The 18,078-nt window shown below is 37.8% G+C and overlaps 1 protein-coding gene across 1 annotated transcript in view; it reads right to left on the reverse strand.

Moving 5' to 3' along the window:
- The window catches only part of si:dkey-22o22.2 (neural-cadherin), a 152,661-nt gene that overhangs the window by 38,131 nt on the left and 96,452 nt on the right, over nucleotides 1-18,078 (reverse strand). The window contains exons 11-16 of the mRNA XM_041988730.1: nucleotides 17,570-17,742; nucleotides 16,299-16,466; nucleotides 6,792-7,041; nucleotides 5,617-5,744; nucleotides 5,354-5,540; nucleotides 4,102-4,245 (exon numbers count right to left, since the gene is read on the reverse strand). Of these exons, the coding sequence (XP_041844664.1) occupies nucleotides 4,102-4,245; nucleotides 5,354-5,540; nucleotides 5,617-5,744; nucleotides 6,792-7,041; nucleotides 16,299-16,466; nucleotides 17,570-17,742 (1,050 nt within the window). The remainder of the gene's footprint in view (nucleotides 1-4,101; nucleotides 4,246-5,353; nucleotides 5,541-5,616; nucleotides 5,745-6,791; nucleotides 7,042-16,298; nucleotides 16,467-17,569; nucleotides 17,743-18,078) is intronic.

The raw sequence follows: 18,078 nt of genomic DNA on the forward strand, positions 1-18,078 counted from the left end.
CTTTGCAGCCATGCAGACGGCTGAGGTCAGACTGGAAAAAAAATCAAGGGAACTTAATATGATGTGAACGAATACAGACGTGTCCTACTACTATTTTGACCTATCACTTAACAACCTATATGACTTTTATGATGTTAATCCAATTGGAAAATGTGTTAATGGGAAACAGAAAAGTACTGAAGGATTCCGAGGACTGACTTAAGGGGACAATGTCTTTTTTTTTTTTGTTTGTTTGTTTGTTTTTTGGCAAATTCTCCAAGCAAGCACAGTGTTTATATTTCTGTATTTCAACTACATCTCATTAGCTCATGAATTCATGGTAAAATCAGATATCTTAATGTACGTAAAAAACTGGGGAAGTTTCATAACATCTGTTATAAATACTAAAAGTACATGCGAACAACTTTTATACATAATAAAATGATTCATTTTAAGATGAATGGTGTCCATTAAATCTATATTAGATATATCTGGAATCTATTAATGGGGAGTTAGTTTTAAATACATATTTTTTTATTTAATTTTGATATTTTTTACAAATTTTCTATAACAAAACATTTATACTTCTTAAATTTTTTTTAATTTAATGAATTTATTTATTGGTAGGCTATTTGTCCCATGTATAATTTTTTTAAAATATGGTGCATTTAATTCTGGGCTTATTTTTACTGACTAGTTTCTACCAGATTAAAGCATCTGCAACCATGTAATCAAGCAAATAACCAAATAAGTGTCATGTTGTAAGATTGTAAGAATAGTGAAACCTATTGCAATATATGTCATCCTTTAGGATGCATTTATGTGGCAAAAATAAATAAATGAATAAAAAATATATTATATGCTTTACTGACACAAATTAGCCCAATCTCACTTCAGTTGCCATTATTACAAAGAGATGTGTGTGTGACCAAGTCAACACGTATCAGTAACTCACAGTATCATAGCAGCTAACATGGTAATAACTATACACATGACTAAAAAATTTTAGTAAAGACAACTGGTGTGCATTATTAGTGTAAATCACATCACCTACTATAACACCACTCTGACTTTATGAGTCATATGTTTGTGAGTCATTTGTGATATTTATAAACTCTTTTATTGCTGATTCATTAAAGCGCTCAAACATTTGCTTCTTCTACCAGCCAACACTTGAGCCAACACTTTAGCTTGATGCTAAAGCCTTCAGTTTGTTTAGTCTTTTGCCAAGCAGTTATTATTTCTATTTTAAACAAAAACAGAATATGGTCATTTCTGATATCAATGACAAAACTTTGGGAGAAAAGTTTGGAGAAATGGGACGATGGGAGAAGTGTGGGGGTCTCTTGAGGGATTCAGAGTAAATCTGGAACAAGAAAATGAGTCAGAATGGAAATGACTCGCTGTGTATGAATGTGGATTGCAGTCAACAGGAAAAAAAAAAGGTTAAAGATTAAAAAGAGAAAATAAATAATAGGACGTCACTTTACTTTCCTCTGAGTGAAGAAAACCTCAGAGGTTTCGAGCCGACGCCAACAACCGTCATTAGGAAAGAGAGACAGAGAGAGAATGAGAAAGAGAGGCTTTTTTGTTTTTCTGATATTTTTGTCTGTTTTGCCTCCTATTGCTTATTGGTTTCGAGCGGAGGAGGAAGAGGAATGAGGGACAAACACAAACAAAGAGACAAACATCAAAACTGTCGACCTCAAGGGAGCAGCAGCACTCGCTAACGAGCTGTGACAGCAAGAGAAGAAGAGGGAGAAGAGGAGAGAAAACAAGGAGAGGTGGCAAAAAGAGAGGACAGAAAGAGGAGAATATGGCAAAAATATCTACATAATGGTAGTGCATAGGATAAGAAAATAGAAAAATATAACATTTATAATAGCTACTTCAGAGCACTAAAATTACAGAAAGTTCAGACCAATCTCTTATAAACTAAGACAGAAATAATTCCAGTATATTTAATTAGAAATCAGAAACAGACAAAAACTGTACAGAACAGTAATTCCGTAGCCCATTTGCAGTAAAGCTGAGTATTTCCATTTTGCCATGCACTTAAACCACTCTCTCAAGCTTAATTTGCCACACATAACACAACCTTTCACCTTTCAGTTCTTTGGAAAATGCAAGCTGACTTAATCAGTTAACTTTGCATCACTTTAGGCAGTCCATTAAGCAGAAATGTACATCTATTGTGCAAACCCTGAAAACAATTAAATACTACTGTAGCTGAGTTATATCCCCTGAGGTTTTTGTTGTGCTGCTGCCTCAGGCTTTATACCTCTGTATATTCAAACTGTATAAATTCAAAGCTGTAGATTACAGACATATAACATGTCATCTTCTGCATAAACTGGGCTACTCAAGTGAGGGTAAATTTGAATTTATATTTAATTCATTTTTAAAAACAGAAAAAGCTATGTTTTTCTTCCAAGCTGTTTGCCCTAAAACACAATGTTTCTAGTCAGCTTGAGATGTGTATTAGCTGTTATGAGCCGCATCTGTGTCAGAGGGAAGTAGTGAAGCTTTTAGTTGTTCTAGCTGGACCAGACTGTGGTACAGAAATTGTTAGCTCTCAAAAATATTGCAGACCAAAACAACATAAACCAAGGAGAAAACACTATAGATAGGTCTGAAACTTAGCCTTTGAACTTCTTAAACAACAAAAATACGCTGCCTAAAAAAATGTTCATCATTCATTTTCTGTACCGTTTAGTCCAATTAAGGGTTGTGGGGCAGCTTGAGCCTGTCCCAGCAATTAGCAGAGTATCTTGGAATATGCCTGTGTCATTAGGGAAGAAAAAAATCCACTGATGGAATAACCTGCTCATTCAGTATGTCCAGGTAGTCAGCTGACCTCATTCTTTGGACACATAATGTTTCTGAACCTAGACGTGATCACCTGCAGCAACCCGAGATCATAGACTGCCCACACAGGCTTGTACAGTAGGCACTGGGCATGATGGCTGCATCACTTGACCTTCTTCCATTGTGCTAGAGTCCAATCTTTATGCTCCCTAGGAAAATGGAGCTTTTTTCCCCAGTTACCCTCATTGATTAGTGGTTTTCTTACGGCTACACAGCTGATCAGTTCCCTTCACATTGTGCCTGTGGAATTGTTCTTACTATCACTATTAAACAAAGCTCTGAGCTCTACTGGTGTTTTTCTTTAATCCGATGTTACCAACAGCTTAGTGATTGTCCATCACCATCATTCAAGATGTTTTCTGGCCACATTTCCACCAGAAAGACTATGGTTTCCCACTAGCCTTCCAGTTTTTAATAATGTGATGGACAGTTCTTAACCCAGTTTAACTAGTTTCTGCATCTCCTTAGATGGTTTTTTTCTGCTTGACGCCAATGATTTGACTTTCTTAAATGAACTAACATCTTACCCACGACCACGGGACATATCTTTCCACATGACTTTTTGAGAAATGAGAAGCACCCCATTGCATAAGTTAGGTTTAAATAACTTGTTGCAGCTAAAAGATAATTGCCCATGCAGTAATTCTGAGAGGGGAGAATAGATCAGATTCATTTAAAGAAAGATTAGAAAAGTTTATAGAAAGCCAGAAACAACTAGAAAAATAGGACAAACTATAAAAAAGAAAGAGACAAAAGAGGAAAAGATAAAAAGAAAAAAAAAGAAAGGATTCATTCAGAAGAAACGAGCTAAACTGAGTGGCTTATACTGTGCACCGGATTGTGACTCATAAAGAAAAAACAACTGGGATAGAGTAGAGGAAAAAACAGCTGATGCCATCAATGTCCCATCCCATAATCCTTTCTATGACTAACTCTACATGAGACTTTGATCTGTCTGAAGTTCACATGAAATTAGATCAGGGATCTCAAACTCCAGTCCTCATGGGTCACTGCTGTGCAGGTTTTAGATGTTTCTCAACGTCTCTCTGACTCTAATTAATGGGTCTTTGTATAGAACTTGACAAGAAGCTATTTGATCCATTTTATTTTAATCAGGTGTGTTGGAACAGAGAAGCACCAAAAACCTGCAGGACTGTAGCCCCTGTGGTACAGAGTTTGAGATCCCTGAATTAGACTGAAACTGAATACACTTTACCACCACCACCACAAACAACTATCCAGATTCAGACTGACCTTCATCCTCGTCATTTGCTGTAACGGTGATGAGGACAAAGCCAACCTCCTTGTCTTCCTCCACGCTCACCTCGTACACCGGTTGGGCAAATGCTGGGGCGTTGTCATTGACATCAGTGATGAAGATCCTGACATAGGCCGTGTCTGAGTAGAGACAAAACTGACTTAACAGAAAAATGACATCTAAACTCATCTAATTCCAGGAAAAACCCATAACCTCATGAACAAGTCTAAAACTAAAACTAAGAGAGCAGTAACAGACCATTTACTCACTGACAGTGTTACAGTGATACAGGAGAAAGAAACAAAAATCACAACCGTCCTAAAATGACCTAGAACTTAGGGGTCATTCTGTGTCATGTGACTAAAAACTAAAGTATTTTTCATCTGTTCATGACTAAACTTTCCAGACTGATGCTGCAGCCTTGGTGTTATAATACTGACACATAAATTGATGTGCTATTCTCAAACCTATTTTACACAGCCCATTAAAGGTGGGCGTTTGCTTCATCTTGCTGTTCTGTTTGTAATGAATAGCAGGGGAACGATGGGCCAAAGTATGTTGTCCCTCTGAGCTGGCATTGTAGGTAGTCACAGATTTGATTTGACATTTACTCACAAAAAGTTAGGGATATTCCGTTTTTTATATGAAGAAATAATGTACCTAAACCACATTAATACCTTTTAAGGTGAACTTGATTTGACTTTCTCTAAACCTTTCATTGAACATGTACAACTTTTCAGCTTTTAAGTATTTATTGGACAACATGCTGTTCTCTAACAAGCCTCTTCACATTATGACATCATCAGAGCAAAATAACATTTGAGACCGGGCAAGTCATTGACACACTGACATTTTACGTAGCGGTATACACACCACTGTTGTTAGCTTTTGTGTCAATTTAACCCAGAAGATAAATATTACTAACTTTTTGTGAGTAGTGCATGTATGTGTTTTGAAAAACTAAAACGATAGAGCATACCACATTAAACACAGTACACTATAAAAAAACAACTGATGTGACAGTACGGTATCAGTATGAATGAGTAAATGCATTAAAAAGGTATGAATAGTCAGGGAACACATTGTGAAAAATAAAAAATTTAATGTAATTCCAACATAATATGTCATGTTTTCTTATTCAGCACCACGCATTTGTTTACTTTATGTCAAATTACTTTTGTCTTTAGAGGTAGCCTTAAGATGGTTAAACAAGACATTATTTACAGCCCAGGTTTGTGTGTGTGATACCTGTGTTTGGCTGGCCTTGCTGTCCTGGTCGAGCTGATTCTGAACCATCTTGTGACTGAACCTCGATCAGGTAGGAAGCTTTTTGCTCTCGGTCGAAAGAGGCACGTGTGACGATGGCGCCGCTACTTGAGTCGATGCTAAAAAACTGAGAATCCCCACTCTCATCTCTCAGAATTGCATAGTGGATCTGAGGTAGATGGAGACAGAAGCTGAAGAAGAGGAGAAAGAAAAATTGATCAATCATGAGTGTGACTGCTTCTCACCATCCCATGCAGACCAGAGTCCAGGTCCGTGGCTGAAACCTGAGCCACAGATGTGCCAATCTGTGCTCCTTCAGGAACCGTGGCTTCATAGGTGGATGACAGGAAGAAGGGAACATTGTCGTTGACATCTGACAACAGAAAGAAAAGGTAAAGCAGCAATTTAAAAACAGGGTTTGTTTTCTGAAATGCCATCATCTTTGCTGTTGGCAGAAGAACAGAAACTGTCATGTCCATGAATGCTGAATAAATTGGATTTTAAACTGACAGAGAAAGGAAGGAAAAAAGGACAAGAAATAAACAAAAGCAGAAAGAAAAAAACATAAAAAGCAAAGGGAGAGAATAATGTAGATTTTGCTATATTCACACCAGTAGATGGGATTCATCAGTAAAAATTAGTCTGGGGAAATAAAGGCTACAGAAGTCTATGTTGTGAAGTCTGTCAGAAAGTGAAGTTGGACTCTATTTCCCCTCACTAATGAAAATTGAGTTATTAGTGAGGAATTATCCTCCAAACACCCTGAAGAGTCCATAAAGCAGCTTGTCAGCTCACTTCCAAGCACCGCTAAGCCAATTACAACGTCCAGTGTGGGTTTGTTCAAAGCCAATCAAAGTCAGGATGTGTTTTCTCCTCTTTTCCTCTCTCCACCCCCCCACAGATGCTGATTGGGAAATGAGTCACTGTTAAAATGAGCTAGCATGGAGCTCGCATCACCAGTCTCTGCTGTTTTCTTCTTTTCTTTTTCTGCCAGAGACAAACGGTGATATGAACTGCACCTCATTACTCTCTTTATTTATCGTTTTCAGAGCCATCGCTCATTAAGACTGAGTTTCTCTTCCCTCTCTTCCTGTGCTCATCAAAGTTAAATGGTGACATTTTACATGCAAGGGAATATGCCATTAGTTTTAAATAGCTCAAATCAAAGACATGGAGAGATCTAGGGTTATGGCTTTAGATCAAAATTTGAACTGAAATGGATATGTTTGGGGTAATATGAGTAGAAAAGTATCTAGATGCACTGAGTACAAACATATCTAAAAAAGAGGATGTTATCATCCTAGTCATGTTACCTGGAATTATCAGTTATATGCTACGTCAGTTGTTTGATGAGGAATTTGAACTTAAACCCTTAAGGAACCAGTTTAAAAGCTTGTAAACAGACTCTTTTCCATCTAACCTGTTACGTTGACGTAGACTGTGGTGAAGGAGGCGAGCGGCACAGCAGCAACGTTCTGCACTCGCACTCGCAGGGTAAAGAAGAGTGTCGTCTCGTAGTCCAGGTTCTCTGCTACCAAGATCGATGCTGAGCCGTCTGCCCGGTTTGGTTTGATGTAGAACCGCACAGGCATGTTAGTCTCTGGCACCTGGCCCTCCTCCAGGTTGTAGGTCACCCGGGGATCACCGAGGGGAGATGTTGCCTTGACAGTCTGATAAAAGAGGGACGAGGAGAGAGTGTTAGCAGTCAGGTAAACAAGATTTATGTTTTTACTACACAATTCACTGCAAAAATACACCTGAGCGTTATGATAAACTGATAGCTCCTCTCATTTCTTCTAATGCTCCTGTGTCTAAGGGCCTTTTACTTGGATATTTATTTATAAATTGTACATTTTAAATAGTATTTTTTCTATTTGCTCTATTTTTTTTATCTGGCTATTTGTTAATTTTGGTCTGTATATAGTGTTTTTGCATTATTTAATTTATTTAATATTATTCTTATTCTTTTTCTCATTCTACTGCTGCTGTAACACTGGAATTTCCCAGTCTGAGATCATTTGCATGTCTGATGTTTGTATGTATGATCCTTACTGTCAAAGCAACCAATAAGAGCAAAGAGGGATATATGAGATACGTAAATCACTGGCACCTCCAGCAGGTGTGTAGATGAAAACATTTTCCCAAGTAGAATTTTGTATTCAAGGCTGAAGCACAGCAGAGAGGGATTAACAAGATGTGTTCATTCAAGTCAATGCCCTTTTTCAAGCTAATTTCTTCTTGGATGTAACCCACCCAGGAAAACAGAGCTGTGTGTAGAATTGTATTTCGAGTTATTTTACCATTTGCCATTTTTCAAAGACTAATGAATTTGTGAATTTTTAGTAGAACAGGGACCGGAAACATTCCTCAGACTAAATATATCCTGAGAGATCTGAAATGTAAAAGGACAGTAAAATTTCCACACTGGTATAAACGTAAAAACACAGAATATGGACTAAAACAGGAGCAGCCAAATAATTAATAATTAGTACTGAAGAAAAATCTGTACATCATTAAAGTGAAGGTTCATAGCAAAATGAATGGATAAAATTGTCCATTGTGTTTTTTCTTCTTTAAAGTTCCCATTGGTTCAGAGTAAAACTGTTCCCTAATCTTCACAGACTTCTAATCCCTGCTAGAGGGAAACAGCTGTAAAAGGTGATGAGTTGGGTTAGTGGGGAATTTTATGATCTTGGTGGATCTGCTGATGATCCACGTGCAGATCACACAACCAGACCACACAGTGTTAGGGGGCTCTCTATGATTGCCTGGTAGAAGTTCACCAACAACTTTCTTTTGGTGTTGTACTCGTGACCTAGGCACTTTCAGAAAATCCAGTATTTCCTGTACTATCTTGCTGATTCCAGGAGTGACCACTCAGTAGAGATTTTCAAAAATCGGGAACTTTACAAAACTTTTAATTCTGCGCTCTTTACAGATCGTTGTTAGATTTTCTGAAGTCCAATATTAACTCCTAAGCCTTAATGGTATTAAGGTTATTCACTTAACATCACTCTGACACCCCCTCAAAATGACTCCTCTCCCACTCTGTAATGAGCCAAATGACGGTTGTGTCATCTGGGCTTATGGCAAGAAAATCTATTATACAGCTATTGAATAGCTCACCTTCTCTTGCTTATATGTATTCTCTTTAAGGATTAAGTTTTAGAAAAACACATTACACACAATCCATCAAAGAATTAAACCAGAGGACTCTGTACTGGTTCATGGTGACATCATGCTATCACACAGCTGTTAGTGTCAACAGAAAGGTCGTTCATCTTTACAAGGACTCTACTGGCCTCCAGATCTATAAACCATAACACAGAAAAGAAGACACTATAAAATACACAACTATATTTCAAAGAATGCAGCATTTTAACGCTCACAGCAGCAGCTTACTCCTTCTATGGAAATAAAGCACTCAAAAAGAAACCTCAAGAACTTCTCCAACATACCTAAAAAGGTTCCAGTTTCTGCTTTGTTAGTGCTTCTCTTTGTATGATTTATTTCTTTTCTTTTGTTAAAAATTCTGTTTTGTGGAAATATGTCTTTGGATCAGTGTATGTGTGTATGTTATTTTGATCTGAACATCCATCAGTAGAATAACTTTTAAGACTCATGTTATTCTCTTGGCAGTAGATAAAGCTGACCTTAGAGTATGTGTGTGTGTCTATGTGCTTTTATTACCCATGAATACTCTGCAGCATTGCTAGAGCCGACAAAAAGACTAAAGATTGGTTTAAGGTTAGACTGTGGTCAGGCTAATACTCGTCAAAGATAATTTGCTCTACAGGAATCAATATAATGCCCCGTAAAGCGACATAAACACAACTGTGAGTGTGTATATTTGTGTGTGTATGTCTGTGGGAGATAGCTTTTAAGAGCTCTGTCCTTCAAAAACATATACTCAACCTTGCCATGGAAGGAGTGGGTTTTCCACTATTGAGTGACAGAAACTACCAGTAGGTGGTATCACCTGGACTGCACACTCGTTGGGAGCTTTTGGTATATTCTCTGTAAAATCTGATATTATTTGTGACAAGCTTTTATCAACATATTTGTTATTAGTCTATTATAGGATTTTCAAGCTTTAGGACCTAATTTAATAATTAATTAAAAGTTGATTACTTGATTCAGAACACTGAACCCTGGACTTTGTCAAATAAACTGCTTTTGAAAAGTGTTTGACTGATTAACAGGATAAATGTGGGTAACGTCTGAACTACTTTTTTTTTTTTTAATAAAGTCATGCACTGGATGATGAGACAAAAGCATTGAAGACAAATCAAGAGGGTCTCTTCTAATTCGCTGATAGTCAAAACCTTGCTAATGTTGCGGTTTTGGTCTCTCTCTCTCTCTCTCTCACACACACACGCACGCACGCACGCACGCACGCACGCACACACACACACACACACACACACACACACACACACACACACACACACACACACACGCACATCATCTGAAGGAGTAAAACTAAAGTCTCAGCACCTTTGCAAAGTGAATGTGCTTGAACTCAAGGAAAGCTATTAATCTGACGCTGAACTTGCCTTGCACCCAAGCAGCATTATAGAAAAGCTAAACAACATCCAGAAATCAACACAGTATACCAGCACCGACATCAGACTGGGCCCTTTTCTATCTAAATGTCAAACAAAGTAGTCAGTTTACATAAAGTTTAAGGAACAGGCTGTGAATTTTTAGCCAAAACCTACCCAACAACAACCAGATGAGTGCAAAAATGGCTACTATCATCATAAGTAAATGAAACAGAGAGCTGTAGAGCATCACTCAAACGTCTGTTCACTGGACTATGGAAGGTAAGCTAAAAAGAGGCTGATGCAAGAACACCTGCTAAGCTGCACCAGACTTTCTTACTGATAACAAAAAGAAGAATTCTTTACCACTGCCAAACACAGCAGTCAGGCATGGTCAATAATTCAGTATAATGTGCTTTCACAGATTTCAGCCTGACCTTAAATGCTGTGGGAAATGGCTACTAAAAGAGCTCAAAGTGCAGTCAATACTAAATCATTTGACCCTTTTGGTCAAGGACAGGGTTAGACGAGCTTAGCACAAAGAATGGAATCAGAGGGAAACTGTTAGCATAGCAAGAAGAGAGAGAGATCTATGACCTCTGAACAACTTTGAATGTTATCATTTCCACCACAGTTAACACATTGCCTCTGAGTGAGAAACACTGTCTGCCACTTTAAACACCAAAACCCTCTCAGCCCGCCCTTTTACAGCAACCTAAGTGACTCTGATGTCTATGTTAGCCACTAAACATTTTGACAGTGTTAAAAAAAAAAACAGAGGAACACAAAGATATTTTATTTTAACTAAACAGATTTACAATAGAATTACAAAACTCTGTAATTTAATAAACTACATGAGCAAAAAAAAACACTGAATTTCCTGCCAGTGGGTGATATTTACATCCCATTAACCCATATAAAATTACATTATTATCATAATTATATTATTATTAAATTATTATATAAAATTACTAATCTAATTTATTTTTTAACTTTAAAAATCTCAAAGATGTTATATTCATATGCCCAGTTAATATCCATCCAGGTGAGGAGTCATGTCAGGACACACTGATGCAGCATGGTTCAGGCCTGCAGCAGGCCGAGGCAGCAGAGCGTGCGGCGTAAGCGCTAATGAGAAATCATCTCATTAGACATCACTGCAGCATACTGATGCTAAACTGATCAGTGTCTGCCATCTCCTCTCACAGATTAATGCCTGTGGAGATATGGCAAGATATCACTCTCAGCTGGTGTAGCTGGTGCTAGGACTGAAGCAGCAGCTGGAATACAGATCATTCTGGCAGATTTATGCTAACAATTAGCGGTCAGCTGAGAGGGTGGAGTTCTTGAGGAAAATGCATTTTCTGTAACTTCTATTTTTCTGAATTCTTAGTTGATTTATTGTAAGATATACTGTAAGATACATAAGACTTCTTCATCATCAAGTGGCTATTTTGCCTGTGTGACTTTAATGAACACAGTTCACTGACGTCATTCTGGACTATTTCTTTATAAACAAAATCCTAAGTGGTGGGTGGGGTGGGGTTGACAACATGATAACTTACATTATTGAACCCTTTCACATTGCCTGTTTGAAGGAGGCCCCTTTGCTGCGCTTTCAATGTACAGTTTGTAAAGTATAAATGCAACAGAGGGTGGATTACAAGCTGCCAGTGGGCATAGACACAAAGCTGCATTGATGTGTGTGTGAGGGATGGCTGGCATATGGTGGAACGTGTTAGATTAATGATGGTATGTTGTGATAGCACTGTATGAAGGAGGCTTTAGAGTTATTTTCACTTCCTCATTTTCTATTTTCTTTACTTTTACCCAGTGTTTAAGATTTTTTATTTAGCTTCACTCCTAAAAACTAACCAGTTTCGATAATGAACCATAACCAGTTGGTTAAGTTTAGGAAAATATGGTGACTTGTTTTTTAATATATTGCTTTACTATCAGCTATAATTTCCTGGTTCCTGGTTTGAGACTCAGCTGAGGTCTTTCTTCGTAGCATTTGCAGATTCTCTCCATGCGTAGGGTTCTCTTCATGGTACCCTGGCTTCCTCAGACGGTCCAGAAATATGCCTGTTAGGTGAATTAGTGTTTCTAAATTCTCTGTAGGAGTGAGTGGTTTTTTGACTTTGTGATAGAGCGGTAACCTGTCCAAAGGTGTACCCTGCTTCTCATCTGATAGTAGCTCGAATAAGCTCCAGCCCCTGTTTTCTGACTCTGTTTCTAGCATTGTGAATGTAGCTGTTTAATGCCCTGACCCTGTTTCTAGCTCATTGCTTTTTTTTACTCAGTTGTGAAGCCATCACAATTTGCTTCTTGTTAAAGTCACATGGACAGCTCTAAAAGTTGACAGATCTCTCTCTGCTTACTTTGTCCCATTCCTTGACAGGTGCCTCTGTAATGAGATAATCAATGGTTTTCACCTTTCCTGTCATTGGTGTAAATTTTGTGGCTGATCAGTGTATATTCTGCTTTAACACGGCTGAACTGGCAATATAGTTTTCCTCATTTACATAATTCTCTTATAAAATGAACAAAAGTGCAGGTTAATGGCAGCAGCTGTGCTGGGAGCTTGGCTATCGGGACATTTAAAATGAGTGATCACAGAGAAAGTTTGCTGCCCCATCTGCCTCGTGGCGATTGGATCATCTATCTACATCCTTTGATAATGAAAATATGAAAAATGCAAACACTGTTTCACACTTCTTCAACCTTTGCCCTTGAGATTTATTATCCACAGGTTCAGAGATAACCTCACTTGCATGGAAACTGAGTGGTGTCATGCATTTTAACTGATGCTATCATTTTACACACATTAGTCTTTTTGTCAAAGGGTGACCTGCATGAATTAAAACAGACATGGCTGAAATATATCAAGAAAGCAGAATTTACATTTTTATGTTTCATAAAAGCATATCATACTTGTAAAGTCTTTTTGTAACAAAAAAAGAGAGTATCTGTAATACAAACGGGATGAGGAAAAATTAATAGGAAGTTAGTTGATGTGGAGAATATTATGACATGAGTGGGTGATGACTACGGCTTATTGATATGGAGATTTAACACACAGCAGCTTCCACCTCTGCAGCGTCTCCCTCCCTCTACTTCATTAACAACGTGATTAACAGACCTTATTAAGACTGCTAAATTTAAAACAACAGTTCTTCCTCAGTGCAATTAACACAGCAGAGGAGAAGAAGAAGGAAAAGGAAGAGACACTGCAGCCCGAGGAGGGATTTGTGTATCTTTTCACTTTTTTGATAAATAATACACAATATTCAGCTGAACCTAAACATGTTTGATGTAATAATGGCTGGACATACAGACAAGAATTTAAGTTTGTTACAGATTTCTCAAAAGTTGCCAGAATGTTGTGAATTTTCGCTTTTCGGTGAAATCTTTTGCTATAACTAATTCTGAGTTTCTACCTCCACACCACTACATTCATATCCTCATTTTTATTGAAAACATTGGGATGCCGTTTTAAATGTGCCAATATATTTTTAATAGGACAAATAAAACAAAAATTTTTTTCATTGCATGGAAAATATCAGCCCATTTTGAATTTGATGTCAGCAAGAGGCTTTAATCTGCATTTGAGGACGACACCTGTGGGCAGAAGATCACATAGGCCTGCATTCCCAGGATATAGGAATGTCTTCAAATTCTCTGCTTGAATCTTTTAATGATAATATGTACTATAAACAATGAAATATTCAGACATTTTTGCAAATATTCAAACTGTGCCATAATTTGTCAATACAGCTCTCTTCACATTTACCTCTAAGAGACTCTGCTTCTGGAAAGTGCTCTTTTTTATATACCCAAGTATGCAACTAGCCTGTTAATTACATACAAAATGCTCTTCCTGCTATTTTTTTGTAACATATTTTACTTTTCCTACCTTTTGTTGCCTGGCACCAACTTTTCATAAATGTAACAAAAACTGAACCAATTATTCATGGCCTCTTTGCCTTCTGATGTATTAGAAAATGATTAAAAATGTTAATCATACCTCCAAGTGAAGATTTTTCGTCAAAAAACTTCTCAAATGGTTTAATTGCAATAAATGTTTAATGTTTAAATATCTCAATCTGTAGGAAAAAAAGCTCAAATATTAATAAAAGATTTGCTTATTAAAACGTTACAAGCCCTTGGGTTTTTTTTTTTGTCTGTGTTCCTGTGTATGAAGCTATATTTAAAGTAGTTTAAAATAGCTCCACCTCCTGCAGCTATGACTTGCTGCTTACACACAGATTCTTCAGTGCAAATAATCTAGGGAGGTCATATAATAACATTTCCAAAAGATAAAGCTTATCCTTTATAAAGCTTAAAACATCAGCTCATTTATTTTGAATAATTTCCTTCTCTTAACTTGTCACTTCTGCTGTATTAGTTAAGAAGGACCTTTAATGTACCTCTAGTTTTTTCAGGTTTCTTTGTCGGTCATCTTCTGAAGTCTGAAACTTTAACCCCTTTTTATCAATTCAACAATCATTCTTTTGGAGGAGAAGTTGGCATTCACCTGTCAGGGGGAGTATGATGAAAAGATTAAATGCAATTTCTATCAACTGATTTAAAGAAAAGCCACATCTTGTTTTATATCTTCTCTTTTGTCAACAAATCCCATGAAAAGCCCAAAATCAACAGTGTTGTAGTTTGTCTTATAACTGTTTCTTTCTCCTGCATTTGACTCCCCCTCCACCCACCATCTCTCTCTGCCTCCATCACACAATCTCTGTCAGGTTAAACACAGTAATTAAACGTCTGTTTTTCGGAGGTGATGAGAGTCCATTGTGACACTCCGACAGCAGGTGTAATTTTCTCCCTCTCCTCAATCATCTCTGACAGATGGAGCTGTGGGTGGAACAACCTCCAATCACCATCACCATCATCACCAACATTTTCAGGCTTTTTCTGTAAAAGATGCAGCGTCTAAAAGAAGCACAGCCTCACACAGAAACAGACAATAACACACTCACACAAACCCTGCAACTATTTGAAAACTGACTAACCTCCATGAAATCGAACAGCTGGAGGGTGAAAACTCCTCCACCTTCTAAACCAGCGGCTTAGGAAAAGAGAGCAAATTATGATGGAGGGATCAAAAGAGGGGGAAAAATATTGCTGGAGGTCAACAAGAAATCTGTTTTGTGTGAGTTGGTTGCAGTGAGTCAGGTGAGACAGACTCGGGGCGGGTTTGTTGTTTGCTCGACAGAAAATGTTTGGTGCTGCATTAAACGTGCTGACACAGAGACAGAGGGAGAGGGAGGGATGGATGAGAGGAGAAGGGAGGAGAAACCAAGATGAAGAGGAAGAAAGCATGTTTTTGGCCTCCTCAGGGCGCTGTGCACAGGCGTGAAGACGGTAATGAAAGAGAGCTCCCATTTCTGCAGGATGACAACTGTGTTGAAATATTCCTCTCTTTTTACAAGACTGCTTCCTTGCAACCATGTCACCTTAAAGCTCCTCATAATAATAAAAAATATGAACTTTAATTTACAACTTTTAGGCAATCTAAAATAATTGATATCTTAGTCACAGCAATCACAAATAAAAAGAGATGGCAGAAAAAATCTTAGCCTCTAATTCCACTAACTCTTTAAAATTTGAAGTATTTATCCCTCAAATTCAGCAATCTATACCTGTCCACACCATCAGGTCAATGTGAAAACAGAAAAAATCCTAGTATTTGATGCTGTTAAATAATGAACCTCAGAGAGGTTTGCAGTGCCAGGTAGAAGTGCTGCCAACCATGTTCAAAGGAAAGTTGCTAAAGCCTGCAGGAAAAGATGCTAAATGTCAACAATGTCAAATGTGACTTAGAATATTCTTCATGTCATCACACAGTATTACCATTCTACCTTCAGCTGGTGTCAGCCCTTTATAGCCATGTGCTTCTCTATACCCTGTGCTCACATAATGTTTTAAAACAGCTTAATCCTAAACAAATAAAGCTGGTCTTTTTTAGTCAGGTGAAACAATTTTCAGTTCAGAGGTGCAAATGAACATTAACACATGCCATTGTCCATCTATCCACGTGAAAATGCAGAACCAGTGAAAACCTAAGTACACCTTTACATCTCATTAGCATAAGGCAGATGCTGCTAATCATGATCATCAAGATGATCATCAACAGGTGCAACCCCTTCTATAAAAGTTAAAGTTTTGGTAGTTTGTTTGTCTGGATCATTGAGGTGTGTTGGAAAACAAACACACAGGATGGCACAATAACCTGAGAAAGTCTGAACTGATGAACAGTTCAGTTTTGTGGCAAAGCATTCTTCAAAACACCAACCAATAAAAAAAAAAAAACAATACATTTTAAATTTAATTGAAAACCCTGATGTACAGTTACATCACTAACTCACCACTATCTTGGCATCTCGAACCGTGTTTTCTGGCACGGTGACCCAGTACTCCGACTGCTCCCAGTGCGGCGGCTGGTTGTGGACATTGGTGATGATGATGGTCAGATCCACGGAGCTGCTGCGGTTCCCTCCATCCGATGCCACGATCTGCTGGTTGATCCTGGACGTCTGTGGGAAGACATGTAGTAATCAACATGATTAAAAAAAAGGAGCCTTTACTCAGAGCTGCTTTCTTTTATAGATTTCTTATTTTTTTTATTCTGAAAGAACATGTCACTTCAATATTTTGTCAAACATTTACAGAAAAGACTTTGTTATTAATTTGATCTTGAAGTTAGATGTTAATGTTAAAGCAGTTGTTCAGCAGTCATGACACACAGCGGAACAGCGAAAAAGAAAACACTGAAATGTTAATCTTTAGGTTTGTTTGCAAAGAGCCAAAAGAGAAATAGTCTTTTACTGAATTATTGACTCAAGACTTTATTTGAAAGTAAAAGACATGAGAAGAAGAACAGAGGCGAGATGACGGAAGAAGAAGAGTTGGCATTGTTTATAGCAGACGTTTATTTAACAGAAAACTTCACTGTGCATTTTTATCTTGACTAGAAAGAAGATTCATTTAGAAATTGATGACAGGCATTTTAAATGTAAGATAACAGTGTGTTTGATGCATCTTTACTCTTTTTAGAGAAAAAATAGCAAAGCAGCTGCTGACACTGGCATTACATCCTGGTACCAGTGTTACTATGCTGTTACTGTCTGGACGACCCTGTATACAGGCACAAGACTGACTGATATGAAAGCTCTGAAAGCACAGAAAACTGTGGTGAGATGAGAATACTTTTGGAAAAGGTTGGGGATTTTGAGGATGTTTAAGCAGTTTGGTGTATTAAACAAATTTTAGAGAAAAGGATAAAGTAGTAAAAGTATTTTTAGAAGGTACATCTTTTTGTATGATATTGTCAGTGGGGACATTTCCTGAGGATGTTGTAGGATTTGTGTCATGGCAAATGACTCTTACAAACACTGACTGTATGCTATGGCGTTTATGAATGCAGGCTAGTGATATCAGCACATAGTTGCAGAAAAAATGACACAAACACTGATCTGAGAAGACAAAGTGTCTCCCTGCAATGTGGACTGACCTCCAAAGAAATTCAGAGCACACAAGAACATGCTGCTTAGACGCAGCAGCATCTCTTTCTAGTAGGTTGACTACAGCAGAATAAGATCCTAGTGGAGACGTGGAGGGAACTGCTGCCGATACTGACCTGTGAAATTGGGTGGTTGACATAAATCCAGCCAGTGCTGGGGTTGATGTGCAAATAAGCTGGCTTTTGATTGGACAATGAGTAGGTGATGGCTGCGTTGCTCCCCTGGTCATCATCGTGTGCTGCCGCTCGCAAGAAACTAGTTCCAACTGGAGTGTCCTCCCTCAGAAAGTCTAAAAACAGATTAATAATAAGACATATGATGAAATGCTGCAGATACAACAGTTACTACATGTTGTCTATGAGCATGCACCATCTGCAGAATCATATTCTGACTTGAGCTTGTGACTAAACCATTGACTGAATTTCATTAAATTCGACTGAACACAGAGTAACATCATGTTCTGTGATGGTAAGCAGATATTGTAATAATGGGAACACGCCATTGTGATGTGTCAGCAGTGTGTCACCTCATTTTGTCATTTCTGGGTCTCACTCTGCAAAGTCAACTGATTCATTTTTAAATTTATGAATATAACCTCCAATCCTGCTGACTGTGATATGTGTCA

This window comes from Melanotaenia boesemani, chromosome 6, assembly GCF_017639745.1.
Source record: "Melanotaenia boesemani isolate fMelBoe1 chromosome 6, fMelBoe1.pri, whole genome shotgun sequence".
In the NCBI taxonomy this organism is placed as follows: domain Eukaryota; kingdom Metazoa; phylum Chordata; class Actinopteri; order Atheriniformes; family Melanotaeniidae; genus Melanotaenia; species Melanotaenia boesemani.